General features: G+C 39.9%; 1 protein-coding gene across 6 annotated transcripts in view; it reads right to left on the bottom strand.

The window, feature by feature from the left end:
* UBE3A (ubiquitin protein ligase E3A) overlaps positions 1–17,736 on the bottom strand; it is a 55,038-nt gene extending 37,302 nt beyond the window's left edge. Inside the window, exons 1-5 of one of the 6 annotated variants that reach the window (XM_075737600.1) lie at positions 17,145–17,534; positions 13,113–13,202; positions 8,741–8,808; positions 1,385–1,531; positions 649–767 (exon numbers count right to left, since the gene is read on the bottom strand). In XM_075737600.1, the coding sequence (XP_075593715.1) occupies positions 649–668 (20 nt within the window). In that variant the 5' untranslated portion in view covers positions 669–767; positions 1,385–1,531; positions 8,741–8,808; positions 13,113–13,202; positions 17,145–17,534. Of the gene's footprint in view, positions 1–648; positions 768–1,384; positions 1,532–8,740; positions 8,809–13,112; positions 13,203–17,144; positions 17,564–17,618 lie in introns of those variants that run through there. The other 5 variants (XM_075737608.1, XM_075737583.1, XM_075737616.1 and 2 more) reach the window with 5 other exon arrangements.
* Positions 17,737–18,173: the final 437 nt, after the last annotated feature.

Genomic DNA, 18,173 nt, shown 5'->3' with positions numbered 1-18,173 from the left:
TCATTTCATCATGCTTAAAATCTGAAACAAGAGTTCTGTTCAGAGAAAGTTTCAGAGCAAATGCTCTTACAAATTTCAGCTTTGAATTAGATCGTAGATACTGATCACAAGACACCAATTAAACTGAATACTGCAGTATGAGCTAGCAAATTCAAAAGGTGGCTCACTTCCAATAACACAGGGAGCAACTTTTCCATTCTGCAAGCCACTTTTTTTACCTCCACTGTACCTCCCTAGGAGAGAAAAGCAAAGGTATTCAAACCCACAAATTTTATCATCATCAAGCATCCTGGACAAATACTTTAAAAAAAAATTGAATAAAATGCTTAAATAAGTATGCTAAACAATTTATCCAGTATTTCAGTATAACAGTAAAAGCCAGAGACTTTTAAATTATAGTATTGCTCTTAAGAGGGATACCACAGAGCACCACAGTGCTCATATTTAGCAAACAGGGACAAGATAAGTGAGCTTTGAAATCACTCTAAGCAAGAGGGTAAGTCAACTTTGCCAGTTGACTTCTCTTAAACAAACAATATACCTTAATACTATCTATAAAACTAACTTCAAGTCATACAAATGGAACACTTAAAATAAACATTATACTTAAAATGATGCTGAGAAACAATACATATGGTTTATGCTTACCTTTTACAAGCTGTGGCCATTCGGTGACATCGGGGTGATCACAATTTTGAGTCACTGATTAAAAACGAGTTGTCACACCAGTCCTGTATCACGCTGGGCTAAGCATAAGCTTAACAACTCTAAATAAGTAAAAATAATTTAGTTAAAAGTCCTTACAAACTATTTGCAGTCAGTCCACTAAATAAAACAATGCTTAGCATCAATATTTTTCTTCTGGTTTATGGTTTTTATCTGCACGACTAAGACCTACTGCACAAAAATTAGTTCATTTTTGAATGGCATTCTAAGACTTCTAGAGTAACTCACTAGAGTACACTCAACTGGTGAACTTGAAGATTCATCAACTTACTTTTAGCCTCTCTGGAAAAAACCAAAACAAAACCCCATCTCTTGGACCAGTGGAAAGCACCCCACGTCAAGACAACAAGCACTCAAAGATTTGGAAGCATGTGCATAAATACGAACTGTAATTTCTAACTACAATAAAATTCTGTTAGTTGTTTTCCTGCTGCAACTCAATTAATACTGGTTCCTAATGAGGCTTGGTGTTCCCACGGGACCAACACGTAACTTGTGCTTTGCTGTGTGCCTCTCCCCAAAATGAAACAAGCTAAAGCTATGTAAAAGTTCCAGAGGAGCAACCTTTGCTACCTGTGGCCAATCTTTTAGATTCTTTGGTCCATTTACGCCACATGTACTCTCTCCTCTCCCTTAAATTTTCAAAAGTGTTTTTTACCTGTCAATTGTTTCCCGTGATCTGGCTCCACCGGTATAAATTGAAGGGTTGGTCCTTTACTTTGTCACGCAGGTGGCAGCCAATGATCACTCAGCAATACTCGTGCCCAGAGCGCCCTGGGACCACCCCAGCTGATTACTTCCATGGCTGAAAAGGAACCAGTTAGTCTCTTACCTACTGCTATTATCTACTCTAAACTAAAGTTAACTGATAAAAGTACTTCCAAACATAACCCTCAACACTCAATTCACCCCATTCTCTCTCCCACCCAAGCTCCTAGGTGCACTAGACAAAGACTGTAAAGAAAGAAGGCCTCTGATAGAGAGTCAGATCACAGTGTTACTCACTTTCTGTTAATATAAAGTTTTGATTAAAATTGAAGTGTTATTACTGTATTTAGTAAATAAAAAGTCATCCTTCTCTAAACAGTCAGTAGCTATGAAGACAGACCTCTGTACAGTATCTGAGTTTATTCCTGTGGCTCTAACCCAGATGAAACCCCATATTTGTAGGGGGCCACGCAGCAGAAGCCTCATACAGAAGCAAGGTGCACAAATGCTAGTGAGCTATCAAGGGCACACCCGCAGCTCTCTGCAACACTTGAAGACATAATGATCTGGTGCAAACACTGAGAGCACATCAGACAGCTTTAAACCTTTCAGTAAAGAAAGCTTTTGTGCTTCAGTCCAACCTATTACAAGAGTCTTTCAGTAAGATCTTAGGTTTTGTGACCAATCAAGCATTCTCAATGCTCATATCTCTGACAAGCCAAGAGATACAAATGAAATCACTGATCAGTAAACAAAGTCCATGATTTTCTAAAGTTTGTCAGAAAAGCTGCTGACTTTTGCCATTCTGCTACAATTTGCCATTCTGCTACAAACTCTGCAACAGAATAAAATTTGTATTAGTTTCGGAATGATGCTTATTAGTTTTACGGGGTACATTCCTTGAGGTAGGAAAAGTGTCATTTCATTATTTTAACGTCAGTAATATTTGAGTTGTTTCATCTAAACACAAGTGCAGGTGACAAGTAAAAAAAGAAGCAGGCTACCCAACACCTCCAAACCAAAACAGATTCTCTAGTACCTATGTTTTACTGGTGTAAATTGTCAAAGTTTAACTGAGTCAATGCCAGGAACACAGTACAATGAATAAAAGTCAGTTGGAAAGGTTCCTCATCTGTCAACATTAAATGGCAGACAGGGTAAAGATTTTCAAATTAATGTTTGCTGACCATCAGCTGTACAGAAAAGCAAACAGCAAAAACGAAGATGCCGATACAAAACTAAGAAGCCTTAAAACACTGCTTATGGCATTCTGATTGTTTAAGACCTGACAATGTCCACTTTCAGGCAAGCCTTAGCTTTAAAGAAACAAATGCCTAGTCTAAGGCAGCGCTTTCTTCTAAAATTAAGTCTAAATTCCTGCTGCTTTCTGAACTGATGTGAAATGGGTCTGTAAAAATGCATTTAGAAATTAAAACCCCTTCTAGCTCTTTGCCCAAGTAACTTTTAGTATGCTGGTCAAAGAGGACAGTGGTGTAATCTCTAATGCCTCACTCGTTAGGAAACTCGCATTCTGACTGTTGGCAGTACCAGCTCACGTTCTGGAGTGTGCCAGATCAATCAGGCCCTACCTAGACTTGTGTCCTGTATCACCCAGACCACGTGCAAAAGCTAACTACAGCAGTCTTCCATTCAAATGGAAGAATAACAGGCTGACGGCAACCCTAGTAAAACAAGGTTTTCCTGAAGGCTGTTTCATATGGGAGAAGTCATGAACACGATTGTCAACAGTGAAAGAACACACAAAGTGTTGGTGCCGGATGCAAAAACCAACAGATTTTGGAATGTTAAAAGAATATGCACTAAGGTAGCAGCTCCACAGTCATGGCCAAGAAAACTTTGTGCCCAGGCCCAACACAGATCCAATGCTGTTAGTCAGATTTACCACACCACCGAACATAGTATCTACAGCAGCTCTGTGAAGAGAGGCAGTATCCAAACTGGCATGAATCTCACCAAGCCAAAGTTAACCCATCTAAGTTTTGTAGTGAAGTTTGTATCTACGAATTGAATTTATCATGGCTCAGATCTTTGAATCAGGTAGCTGCAGCATTTCTAATCTGTTACTAGTTACCTTAAAACTAGACTTACTGTACTGGAGTCTAAAAATCTCATGCTACTTTTCAACAGTCCAGATAGAAGGGAAAATGATTCATTAACATTTCTTGTATCTCCTTCTCGTTGTACCTTCCCCACCTATCCTTGCTGCCACTCCTGTGGGACAAGAGTATGATTGGCAAGGATTCCCTAGCACAGATGAAAGAATTCATTTTTCTAAGACCTTACTCATTCATGCATCAGCAGAGTACTGTCTGCTGGCAAAGAGACCAGCATGCTGAAACATGGGGTAGGTGGTGAAGGACACTGCCATCAGAGATTCCTTATTCTGAATCTAGTTTGAACAAATGACATTTTGACCGCTGGATCTAAACAAGGCAGAAAACACAGCCCCACTGGTAAGAGAGTTAAAGAACACTACTTGATCAGGGAAGGGAAATCACACTGATGAACAGACTAAAATCTTGGGAAAGGGCATTATGAAGAATAGGAAACTAACCTAAATCAACTGCTTTTCTGTCACAGGAATTCCTTTACAAAAGAATCCTCTGGATGTAACTTACCTTTTAGAAGGTAGGAACAGCAGCCCCAAAGCAGATATTTATTCTTATTACTCAAACAGATTTCTCTGGTCTTCACTGTCATGATTAGCATGGCTTAGTTTAGGCTTTCACAGACATACAGAGCAGCTGAAGGTATCACATGAAGTTTGTGCCTGTGGAGTATGTCCGAGAAATCTGAGATGGCTGCTAAGCTCTTTGTGACTGGGCAGGCTCCAGTACAGACACATCTGCATCTGCCTAGTAACTATTTACAAGGGGTAGATTCAACCAGGACTACAACAACCCCTATTATAATTAGAAAGACAATACACAAGATCCAGGCCTTCAAACCATATATATCTAAAGAATCTTGTGTGGCATGGAATAGCCCTCATCAAGAGGGAACAGGATAAATAACGTTTATGTAGTAGTTTGAGATAACACCCGTTTCTCCAAGGTGGCAGAAGTGGAGATTTTCTGAAAAGAATGTTCTTATCAACTCAAAACCAGGAAGGAAATAAATAATAAATGAGTGAAAGAGCAAGAAGTCAGAAATCAAGTTCAGATGCATCAAAAGAGGCTAAAAGCAACTGTGTTGCATAGCCTGAGATCTTCTCTTTGCATATTTCATTTAATCTTGAAAGTCTGGAATCACAAACATGAGCCAAGAAGAGGCCCACAGCTTCAATAAACAGAAGCTAAAGCCACGCCATGGAGAATGTAAGTACCTATTCGTCAGCAGTCAAAGTTAAAGCCAAAAAACTTCCAGCTACAAATCACTTAAAGTTGTCACTTACATGGATTTCCTATACTTATTACTTTCCCCGTGTTATTTGATATTCACTTTCTGGGACAGCACAGCAACCTGGCAGCTGACACCCAGTATCTGAGGTCTAAGAAGATCCCTCAGAGGAAGAACACTTTTCTTTAAACCATGACTTCTTATTGGCCTTATTGAAGGATGGGTGCCCTGGGAAGTGGCATTTGTAAAAATTTAAGTATCCAGCCAAGTAATCTTCGATCCACACTTAAATTCTCTTTTTGACAGATGATCTAATGAAAACAGGGGTGATTCACCTGTACAAAGAAGTACTATGATCTTCCTTACTTTCCAGTGCGAGAATTTGCATTGCTTAATTACAAATAACCATCTCAAGAAGACACCACTAAAGATAGCTTTGGTATGTTTTCTGAAGAATCCCTCTGAATACCCCCAGCAGGAATTTGATACATTTCCAGAATGACTTTAGTACCATGATTAAATGGACAGCCATCACCTATGCAGCAAAACATGCCCTCAGAACTGCTCTAGCTAGCTTACTACTTCAAAAAAAGGAAGTGACAACTAATAGGAAAGCAGGCCTTTTTTAACTTGAGATTGATTCAAGTGTCCTGAAGGAAATTGTGGAACATTCACCAAGTCCCTAAGTTCAATATTAACTGTCACTTGCAGGAAAAAAAAAGAGAATAGTGTAATAGGCATGTTTGAGATTTAATTTCTTGATAAGATTGGAAACATCAATTGCTTTTATTGCCTGCATGCTGCTTCCAACACAGAAAACATGGAAAGACGTAAGATTCCAGAAGTTTTCTTCGTGCAACTAACAGCAGGTCAAATTAACAATAATCCTAAAGTAAAATAAAACAGCCACTAATAAAACCTGATTGCATAAATCCTAATGGAGCTGCAAAAGAACAGTAGTAAGACATCTATATGATTTTTTTTTTCCACTGCCTGGTAAACTAAACCCTTCAACTAATAACAACAAATACAAAATTACATCGAAGACCAAAAGAATTGGGTTCTACTCTGGAAAATGCCAACCTAAAGAGACTAAGGCAGTCACAACTGATGAGCAAACACACACATGCTCCCAGTATTACAGCAACGACAACAAATATCACTTATGAAGGGTTCCTGGAAAAGTGTCTGCTCATCTGTACAGGTGTCTGTACATCTGTACTTCAGACATGTTAAAAACTTGAGCCCAGTTCTCCAATTATTCAATATTCTTCAAAAGTGTTCCAGAAGTAGCCAAAGTCACAAAGACAGCATGAAGATAAGAGAAAGTGCCTTGTGATTAGATAATGGAAAGAGTTCAAAGTTAATCAACCTGATCAAAATGGATACTGGAAGTAACTAAGTCCTCTAATAGCACAGAAAGAATACATAAGAAAATATCTTCCAATTAAAAGAAAGGATATAAAACTCCACATGAGTAGAAACTGAAGGTTGACAAGTTCAAATTAGAGTAGGAACATAACCATGCAGGATAGCGAGGACAATTAACACTTGAATAAATTATTTGTGGTGGGATCTGAATTTGCTACTATCTTCAAATTAAAGCTGGTGCCATTCTGAAATTTACACTTCAGTAAAAAAACAAGTTACTGAGGTTAATAAAGGTAGAATTTGGTGCATCTCAATACACAGAGATCTACTATAGATTTATACAAAAGCTTCATCCTATAATATCTGTATATTTGCCTTGCCTTGATGTCAATACTCCACAAATCACCCAGTAACAAAAAAAAGTCTAGTGTTTGCTCCCATTCCTTCCCCCGGCCCAAAGCTAAAGGCCTGTGCATTATTCTCATTTTCTACAACTAGATTTTCCCTTCAACATTTGTTTTTGGTTCGATATTCCAGTAAGATCATAGATATACTTTATTCACCTTTGTAAAAGAGAGAAAGACCTGAAATTATCTTTACCTTCTGCATTTTTCACTTAGACCACAGCTGATTTTTCTTCCAATACACACACTCCTTATTTTTTGCAGCAGAACCATTTGTTTCTATCTCGGTTACGCCTGCTACTTCAGGCTCCCTCCAAAATGATATAGTTCTGATGTAGGACAGGCTTTCCATTCATGAGGTGAAATCCAATCATCTATTTAAATTTCTTTTAATAGCTCTCATTTTACTGGCTAGGTATCAAGTTAAGTTATTTTCCAAACAGGTAAGTTTTACAGCTTCACTTCAGCTTTAACATTTACATTTTTATTCCATCTGTCCTTATGCTTTGTTATTTTGCTTTCTTTTGCCACTCATCTTTCATGCAGCCTTCCGTGTAAAGTACCTTTCTGTTCACCAAGTTCTTCAGTGTCACCAGCACATTTGTTTATATACAGTTTATATATTAAGATCAAGCAATCATGCAATTCTGTAGCATAACATTCAGCTTTTCTGATGTTCCATTAGTATTCATTGCAAGTTGTGGGGGATTAAAGGGAAATTCCTCATCAATTTATGAAGTGCATACCATTACAAAGATTCTATGCATACATACAGTGGCAAGCAGTTAAACATTCAGAAAAAAGCAGCCAGCAGTAATAAGGGCAATAAAGAAGTAATAGCTTCGGTTTGAAGAAGAGCCATCATACACACAACTGGTATTGAAACTGGAGAGCAAGAAGCAAGTGGGTGGTCCCAGTGGTGCTGTGGGTGCAAAAATGAATATACACTACCTGCCAGATGCCTGCTAGAGTAAAGGACCAATCTATACAATTCTCTCAGGAACATCTGGATTGTGATAATGTAACATTGTAGCTTTTTAAGAGGTTTACAGTTTTTAATTAGCACACACTATATTTGAAGTTTCAGCTTAGAATTAATCATTTTAGCTCTTGTCTATAGCTTCCTGTGAATAGAACTTAAGAAAGAAAAAAAAGACACCCAGTGACCCTTCTGCAAGGTTGAGATTTCAAAACTTTAAATATGTTCTTATGTTAAGCATCTTAAAAAAAAAATCAGATATAAGCACACAGTGTACAAAATTTGTATCGGCAGTTACTGAGTTCTTCCTCACATTTTAAGTGGTTAGAAAAAAAAGTACACACATGGCTTAGAAGCAGTTGAAGTAACTACATACAATTTTATATATGCATTAACAGATCTAATATGGTAGAAAAATGAACTTAAACAATAATTGTTTTTCTGAATGCAGCAACGCAAGAAGTTTCAAAAATTCTGTATGTACCAAGTTGCAGAACTACAGAAGAGTGGTTCACAGTTATTCCATACTACCAGGTGTCTCCACAGTACTACACCAGAATAAAGTTAGAAAATGGAAATTAAAATAACTACAAGTTAAGGTTCCAACCTTGCTGTAATACATGTACATATTTTTAAGCTGGCTGGACATTTAAGAGCCTAAACAAAAAGAAATACCACGTGCCATGGGCTCATGTTAACACTGCTAATGAAGGTTACATTTCTATATTTCCTAACATTCCAATGCAAATTTGACTTTCACTGATGTTTCCTTAAGTTTTCTAGTAGTTCTGAACTTATTTTTCAAGTTATACCTAAAAACTGCACACGCCTCACTATAAATATGCCCAGCAGGAAGAAAAAAAACCCAACCCACCAACTTTCAGAAACAGCACCAATTCTTATCCAATCCATGGAGAAAGAAATGATGCTGAGCTCATAAAACAAATTAAAAGGGAATTCATCAATGCTGTGTCTTCAGTATTTATTTTCTCCAAGAAAAATCAAATAACTCCGTTTCCTAGAGAACTATATCTAAGTAACAGACATTACAGTCAAAAAAATATGGGAAAAATGAACACGTGTGTTTCTTCCTGAATCCATTTTCAACTTTTTTTTTAAAATCAGGGAACAAAAGTATAATTATTTATTATAATTATTAGCATACACATGATACGTGAAAAGATAAACATACCATATCTTTCCAGAGCTGCAGAAACTTGTTCTTTCAAATTCTAAAATGGACTTCTACAGTTCTTGCACCTATAATGCAAAACATTACATTTCAGTTTTTGCACTATGCTCCATACCAATCTGAAGCTCAATACAACTTCAAAACAATACATTCAAGAATGGCCATTCAATTAGTCACAAGTTTGCAATTAGAGGAAACTTATACTTAGAATCATAGAATATCTCAAATTGGAAGGGACCCGTAAGGATCATCGGGTCCAACTCCCTACTCCTTGTGGAACTACCTAACACTCAATCATATGACTTCCCAAACTAAATCATACTTTCCATAAAAAATGCAACAGAAAATGCTTAGTATGGTAGGGAAACTACAAAAGCAGAAAGCACATACACACAACATTCCCTATTCTTTCCTCTCTAGCGATACAACAACGTTTTACAATTCTGTTCATCCAGTTCATTAAAAATACCCATTTCCTCCTTCTGGAAGATTCTGGCAAGGCTTCTTCCCCCTCCCCACCCCTCCTTTTAAAAAAAATAAATAAATTGGTATTTACAATAATAATAAATAAAATAAAAACAACACTCAAAAGAAGTCACAGACAGAACTGCATCTTTGTCCTGGCTGCACATCGCACAAAACTGCTGGAGTTTGATAAGCTTTTCTATAAATTGTTCGTTTTCAGTAAAGCCATAATTAACATGGGACTCATGACTAAAACATATTCCAAACATTTTCAACAAAAAGCACAACCAATTTCAGGGGAAAAAAAAAAAGTGACAGAAACAGGCATATAACTAAAGAAATCTAGTAATTACTTTCCAGAAAGTTACTCATTTGGCACAGTATCACATTTTCAGTACCACGAAGATTTAATACTTTATTTCTTGGTTCTAAAACTCTATTACAAACAAAAAAATCCAATGCAGCTAATTTAGGCTGATCTCTGATATAGATTGGAGCTTCCACAAAGGAAACCCTGATCTGATATCTGAAGAGTACATTCAGGTTTGTCTTAAAGAAGTCAAACAACAGAGAACCCATCCAGTACCAAAGGCCCAATTCTGTATCAGGGATGTGAAAAAGTGTGATCCTGGACTGACACAGTCGTGCCAGTTATGCTCTACAGCACTAACAGTTTGCACACAGTTTTTTATATTTAAATTAAAAAGTTAAATAGGGCACCCTACCTGTTTCATGAAACAAGATTGCTATTTCAACAAACAATTATGATAATTATGTGGATTTATGTACAATTAGGATAAGTTAATGTTACGCAACTGTGTCAATAAAACTTTACTAACATTCAGAAGCAAAAAACCAAATTTATCTGAACAGTATGAAACAGTAACTGATGATTTTCCTGTTTGGAGGTGGCACTGCCACTCCATACCAACAGCAGAAATCCAGAATACCTACCTTATATTCTATTGAAGAATAATTCACAGTAACACCATTAGGCAAACCCAGTTAAAAGTATTCTGACAAATATGACCAATATTTTCACACCTTTATCACGGAACTTCCAGCTTATATACTCCAATGTATATATTTGTTCATGTACACACAATAGCATCTGTATAAAATTCACCCATTCTCCTCTAAGGTACAAAAGCACCAACTTTTGGTCTGCACAGAGCACAAACACAGCAAAGTACAGCATGAAGAAGTATCACAAATACATCTATCAGGGGCCTTATGACTATTGCCCAGCAACAGCGGAAAAGAAAAAGGTTCCCAACATAACTGAAGCTATGTAGCTTAAGACAGTACAATTCACAGAAGAAACAAGACCACAGTAAAGGAGATGGAGACAGAGGATTTGATCAATAACATTTGCTCTTCCGCTGCTAGATACATAACTTCAACAGTACAAAAAACTGAAGCACCTGCACTTCCAGTTCTCCATCCTCAATCTCCCCCTAGCAGCTACCACCAAGGCAGAGCAAGAGTTCAGCAGTCTACTAAAAAAAATTGTGCAAAGGCTACATGATCAACAAAATGAAACATGGAATTTATAATGCTTGTCTAAGAAAATAATTTCATTAATTCAGATGTGCTTCAACATTCACCTTTGGTATACTTATTAATTAGCATTAAGCCACATCTGCCTAAAAAAAGATGCTTTTAATCACATTTACCATTTGCGTGGCTAACACTATTGCTTCTACTCAACATAAAGAAATCTTTATCTGTCACATGAATAGAGCCAAAAGAGTTGCTTTTTTACAATTTTCAATAAGAAAAAGAGACTTTACGGCACGCTAAATTATATTAACAGAGACTGTAAACTGCTGAATTAACCAAACTGTAGAGTATAGAACTGCAAAATATTTAAGAAATGAATTATAGATTACAAAAAATACTTTGCAACTCATGTCTGGCGTGATAAAAGACATCATGAAGTCACCTCTGTCAGGTGCTTAAATTAAGTTTTCCTTTTTTTTTTTTTTTTTTTGCAATAACTGTCACAAGACAGGAGCAGAAGAAAAAATTCTGAAAGCATTATCCTAAAGAAAAGGGTAGGTATTTTACCTAGTATTATAGATTCTCTCACACAGTTTCAAATATGTAAGTTCAAATGAGAATAATTTTCTTCCATGACTGGCATTCTTAATACAACAACGTTAGCCAAATAAAAACTCTCAAGTATTCACAAACATCCTTCTTTCAATAAGATATTCAAGTCATAAGAACCATGCAAACAGTATTTATCACCACCTTGCAATGTAAAGGGCTCAACATTTGCAACCAAGAAATCCCAGTATTTCACAGAAGTGATACATACACTTAAGAGCTCCTATGTCCTTGAATTCTCATGGGACTTGCAGATTCTGTGGAATATAAGCGTGTATTTCTATGGCCCACAATAGACAAATATTGCTACAACAGCTGAAACACCTCTAGGTGCTGCTACTGCAGCCAGTGTATGCTAATATACCTTGGACTTTCTAAAAATAAAATAGGGTACACACACATATTAAACCACAATATTCATCACCAAGACTTTGGACATGAGATTTCACTATGAAATAAAAAGTAACCATTATCTGAATATGGCTATACAAATAAGAAAGACGGAAAACATCATATTGGGAATAGAAATTCTGAAGTAGTGATAGACCTCTTCGGTATTATCTAACTTTGTAAAAGTGTTTGATACCTTTTAAGAAAATGAAAAATATTGTACTGTAAAAATAAAAATATTTTAAGCATTAATCAGTTCAAACACATTACTAACCATAATGCAAAAGCAAAACTCATCTACAACTATGGTAGCATTTCCTGAAATATTTTGACCCGCAGCCCGTTGTAGAAGCTCAGCTCCTTTAAGAGCCACTCCATCACCCTCTAACACTACAAGCCTGCTGAAGTGCAGCTGCTCCAGCCTGGGTCGCACAGAGCATACCAGAGCAGGAGTACACAAGTAGTGCCAGAGACTGGCTGCCTGGACAAGTCTTGCATCTCTCAGCACAGCACAAGCTTGGCAACGTGTTACAGATAGCTCTTGTGCCACCCTGCACGCAGCTCCTAAAGGTAAGAGAGACGAGGTGTCTGTCATTCTAATTTCCTCATGTTACCAATTTCTTTGGTGTGACAATTATCAAGGAACTATCAACAAGTCCAAAAAGGGGTCCACCAAAGGGAGTAAGAGTGTGGTCTCCTCTATGAAGGAGAGATGAAGAACTAGCTTCACCTCTATTATTCAAGCTTGGTCAAGACAGTAGAAGTCCTGCCATCGCCCTCACAGGACATCAGAATGAAAAGCAATCCATGTGGACTAATCACTGCCAGGCAATTATGCAACAACCACCAAACCCAAATACGAGTTCCATAATTTCGTGCTTGTGATCCCACCAGTTGGTGCAAGGCCTGCCAAGCCAAAATTTCCATTGGGTTTCAAACTGAGATACTGTACCTTACAGTCTGAGACACTTAAAATTTGTGGTGTTTAGTTACTTAGGCCACAGCTTTGAAACTATGTCACACAAGGATTGAACATAAAAAATTAGCACCCTCAATATCAAGCAGCCAACCGGTACATCATTGTGTAATGCTAAAACATCACCGCTGTAATTCACCTCTGGTACAGTCTCACTTATTGATATACTACGTAAGACAAGCACGTGAACATCGAGCATGTTTTCAAAGCTATTTGGATGGGTGCAAACACTAATGCTTTCTGATGAAAGCTCTTGAACAGGTACATATGCTGAATATCCTTTTCAAGACACCAGATTACAAAAACCAAAAAACACAAACCAAGAGTCCAAATCTCTGCTTTGATAACTAGCAGTTCCTCTAAAAACACATGTACCTCTGTTCTAAGGAAATGCAAGTTGCTTCAAAAGAAGCAGGTCACCCCTCTTACCTAAGACAGTGAAGTGAGGGTCCAGAGGGAAGCCACCCATTTAGTTCCACTCAGCTGAATAACTGCAGCTTCTCCTAATTCTTCACCACCCTGCAAAACATGGGTAAAGAACCATGCAGGATGGTAACGGAAAGAGTATCGGTAAAGACTGACTTCTGCCCCCTTCCTCCATTCAGCAGTGTGCATAATACAGGGAAGCAGGCTCAACCTATTAAAAGTAAGAAGTAGTTAATGCTTCCTTTAAGAGATTCGTTCATAAGAGTATTTGTGAGACAGAACGCCATGGCAATATTTAATTTATAGTGTAATTCTGAAACCAGCAAGTTATTTTGTCATTGTGGCTAGGAGTGACAGAACTTATAAGGTGGAACTATTAAAAAATACAGCAATTTAAAGTGCTATTTGTTCACGTTACATTGCCTAGCATGAGTCCTGGATCTCAACATTATTTGATTTTATCTTTTTTATATTTCTTCTACGAGGTTATTTTCCTGTAAAAATGTCTTACCAGCTGGTATAGTTACTGAAGCATTGCTTCATTACAAAACATTACCGTTACACTGTATTTGCTGACTTTCTGCTAACCAACCAGATACATGACACACATTACTATTCAGATGAACTAGCTTTTTCCCCAAACTTTCATTCATGGGTGATACAGCCTTATGAGGCTGTCAGGCACTGCCTGTAAATACAGGAAGTTAATGCAGTACATGTTAAGGTCAAAGTATTTAAGGTGGCAAAAGTAACTTCAAACATGTGATTTGCTCATTGCTTTTGTCTCTGGGAACCAGCTATTTAGCAAAGCTTACAGCGCTCTCCTGGGAGGGAAGAAGATTATTTTTTTTTAAAAAACTAAATATAGTATTCTAAATTATTTGTTACAGATCTTGAAAGCAAATGTATTACCCATGTATGCTTCCATGTACAAATCAAAATTTGATTAACGACAGAAAACCTTTCAACACTGCTTCTCTATAAAATGTGTAACTACCTTAAATATACTGAATGCTTCAAAAAAAGTGTAAAACATACCTCCTTTGTTTAAAAATCAATATCACTTCATTAACTAAAGTGAAGCAAAGATCTGGCCCACAGTACCAGAAATCAAGATTGACACTGGAAACAAGATATATGCCTACATACTTTAGGGATTCTTTCCTTGTGTCCCTCAATTGCATGCTCTATTTTTAAGAATTAGTGGCTTTTGCCTTCAAGTGTACAAATACACTGGTGTGGGGAGGAAGAAAGACGTTTCCTGCGTTTAAAGAAAGATGAATTCTCTCTGGACATTCACTAAGTAAACTGAAACCAAAAGTAGCAGGGGGAAAAAAAATAAAATCTTTCCTACATAGCAAAAACTAAGATGATGCATATTTACAAAAATGTAAACACTAAATTTGTTCCATGATAAGTGTTATATCATGCACTACACTAATTATTTACACAAAATGTTACATGCTTAAACATGTTCACAATTAAACATGTCTATGACTATTGAAACTTGACTTAAAGATATTCCCGCCCTGCCCCCCCCCCCAATTACATATTTAGTTAAGGAGAAGCTGTGAATTCACAGAGAACTAGTGAAGAACATGTCAACAAAGCACATATTGGTAATGAAATAAGCATGATTTTACATCGAGGTATGCATCATTCCAGATTTCTGAAGCAGGTTTTCTCCTACAAAAAGTGAAGTTAAACAAAAATAAAGAGAACTTGTTTTCATTTTCTCAAGTCGATTAGAGCAGGGACAAATTCAAGGTGTTCTAACAAGGACTCTAACAAGCTGAGAACAAACCTAGATGTATTTAACAAATACACACAGTTTTAAATTCCACTCACAAAAGAATCATCATATGCATATGTCTTTAAGCAGTAGCAGTAATTTAAAAAAGACTGGAAGTTTTGTTTCCTATTAAAAGTAAGAATCAAATCCACACAGTGTTAAGAGTTTTGAAGAGGACCTGGGCTGAGAGATCTAGGCTTTGAAACCGACTGCTGTGAAAAAGTTAAACACCTCTGCTTTTTCAAGCCTGCCTTTCCTTCAGTCACTTTTTTTTTTTAAACACAGTCACACAATCATACCTCTAAAAACCCCCAAACAAATCAAGCCATTTATTGTGCCATCTATCTTAGTGCTTTTATTTCTAAATTCTTGGGAGATACTCAGGATAATCCAGTGAGGAGAAATAGCAAACAATTCTGGTAAACAGAAAAAGAACTTGTTAATTCCAGTATGAAAGATATTACATTAAATAGCAAACAATTATGAATACCTTCCATCCCACTCTACAAGACAGATGAAGTATCTGTAATATTGCAGGGAAATAATCTCAATTAAAGGTGTTTTTCGGCCCTGTAAACCTAAGTAGTGGTCTAGCTTTTCTTCCAAGGTTTGTCTGTACTGAATTGACAGAACATTACTGTTATGAAGACAAGTAATAAACACTGCAAACTGCATCTGTTTTAAAAGACAAATGTATGTGAGCACGAACTACTGAATATCTATAGCAATTTGGTAACGCACATATTTTCAATTCAATACACTCACTAAACTCTGAGGTTTCACAGTATTTTCAAATTTAAAAACCTTTAACTGTTTCCAAGATGAAAGAAAGGGCACAGAGTATTCAGTGCCACCACCCAAACCAAGCAGTTTGTGAAAACTGTAAAGCCCATTTTCCAGTAGTTTTCATTCTTATCAAGAGGTACCTCTCCCCATCACAATTATTCTCCCACCCAATCATAAATGTCTAACAGTGCAGTTAAACTTTAAGTGTAGCTTCTCCCCTAGCCGGGAATCTCTAAAGGGATGCTATTTGCATGAATGAGGAACTTAATCTTATCTTTTAGATCTCTCTCAAACCAGGAAAAAAAAAAAAAAAAAAAAAAAGAAAAAGATAAACTGACAATACAATCATGTAAGTCTTACTTCCTTAGGAAATCAAAGCTAACATGAGGTACAATTTCGTACTGAGGAACTTTTTGGTAGACGTGCAAGAGGCATGGTAAAACTAATCTGACAATCTGATTCTCGCAGAGCCTCAGGTTTGCACTGACTCCTACTGAGGTACGGAAGTTTCCATAGACACAGAGGACCATCCCTGAAGTGATGTGCAAGACGCAGGCTTTGTCTCAGAATTAGAGCATTGCTTACACAGAAGGAAACAGAAACAAGCACTTCCATTAACTGGAGGGAAAAAAAAGCATAACTACAAGTCTATAGATTACAGGTTCTAGCCACTTAAGAGAGTTATGGAACATGTCTTATTTCCTAAGCAGTAGTAACTTCAGAATGACCATATTCCATCATCTTAGATACTGATTTACAAATCAACTGTGAACCATAACAACCCATACAGTTCCTTTAAAAGAAATACTGCAGGTATACTTAAAAATGGAAACCCAGCAAGTTCTGCAATCAGGAGTGACAGACCGCGTTTACCAGCGAAGCAGCCTGTTCACAGGTTAGCAGATCCAACTCTTCAGACTAGTTAGAAGGTAACACGAGCAAGTGAGCATACCTACTTTGTTAGGCAGGCCTTGCACACCAGTTACGCACCCTCACAGTACTTTGCACACCCGCACCTCCCCGACTGCCACAGCCGGCCATGCCGAAGGCACCGAGGCACCCCATGCCCACAGCAGCCCAGCGGAACGGGCACCGCCGTTCGGCCGAGCCGGGAAGCCGAGGCAGGGGCAGGCTGGGTTCACGCAAGGTCGCCCAGCAAGCCCGGGCTCCCCGGGGGACGGCTGAAGCTCGGAGTCACCCAGCCGCCAGGCCTTCCCGCTTCTGGGGAGAGACGGGGCGGCCCCGCACCCATGTGCCTCTCGGGGAGGAGGGAACGGACCACTGAGGCCACGCACCCCTGCCGCCGGTGCCTCCCACCCGGTATGGGGGATCTCTCCGGCGGAGGCAAGCGGGCAGGGCCGCCTCCCGGACCCCTCCCCTTCAGGGCCGGCGTGAGACGGGCGCCATCCCCCCTCCCGGCCCTCCCCCGGGCCGGGCGCTGCGCAGCGCCTACCGACCTGAGCGTCGCGGCCTGCTGCTCCCGGTCACTCCCGCCGCCGCCGCCCGGGCTCATGCGGGGGCCGCGCCGCGCTCGGGGCCGGGCCGCAGGCGAAGACGAGGAGGAGGCGCCGCCGCCGCTGCTGTAGCTGCCGGTGGAGCCGTCGGGGCCCCGGGGCGGAGGAGACGGGGCCGCGGCCTGGCGGGGCGGGGAAGGGAGAGGCGAGCGGCCTGGCGAGGCCGGCGGCGCGGAGCGCAAGGGCGGGAGGGCGGGCCGGGCCCGCGGGTGTGCCTCCTCTCACGGACTCGCTCACTCTCAGCCCGAGCCCCGCGCCACCATCTTGGGAGCAACGCGGATATCGGCGCGGCGCAAGCTCGGAGGACTCGCGGCGGGCGGGGGTGGGGTGGGGGGGACAGGAAGGAGGACCCACTGTGTCCCGGCGTGCAACGCGGCCGGGGGCGGGAGGACGAAGCGGCTGCGCCGCGCTACCCACCGCGCGAAACCATAGAGTTCCCGGGCCGGTTCTTTCCTGCCTTTTTCAGTCGGGGCGCCCGGCGGAAGGGAGCCGAGGCGGCGCCTGCGTGCTTGCGCGCGTGAGGCGGGAGCGGCCATGTTGGAAGAGGGCAACAGGGCGATGGGGTGGGGGGCGGGAGCTCCTTCCCTATGGAGCGGCGGTCAGCCCGGCGCGCGGGTTGGTGACGCGCCGGTGGGGCGGAGCTTAGCTCGGAGCCGCGCATGCGCATACTCAAGCCCCGGGGGCGAGCCCAGGGCGGGGTGGGAGAGGGGGGCGCGCGGCAGTGCGCGGGGCCGTCGGGGGTGCGCGCCCACGCGCACATGTATAAGTGTAGACATACACGCACGTACACGTGCCTGTCAACGTGCACACATACATATGCAAATGCATACATACCGGGGGGACATACACATAAACATATCTATGGAGACGTACACGAGTGTGCATATCCACATGCAGGCACATACGCTCGTGTATTAACATATGTGCACACACACGTTATAAGCACATATGTGTGTGCACATTGATACACAA

The sequence above is a fragment of the Balearica regulorum genome, chromosome 1 (genome assembly GCF_011004875.1).
Source record: "Balearica regulorum gibbericeps isolate bBalReg1 chromosome 1, bBalReg1.pri, whole genome shotgun sequence".
NCBI lineage: Eukaryota > Metazoa > Chordata > Aves > Gruiformes > Gruidae > Balearica > Balearica regulorum.
This window is presented reverse-complemented; position numbering and strand designations above follow the sequence as displayed.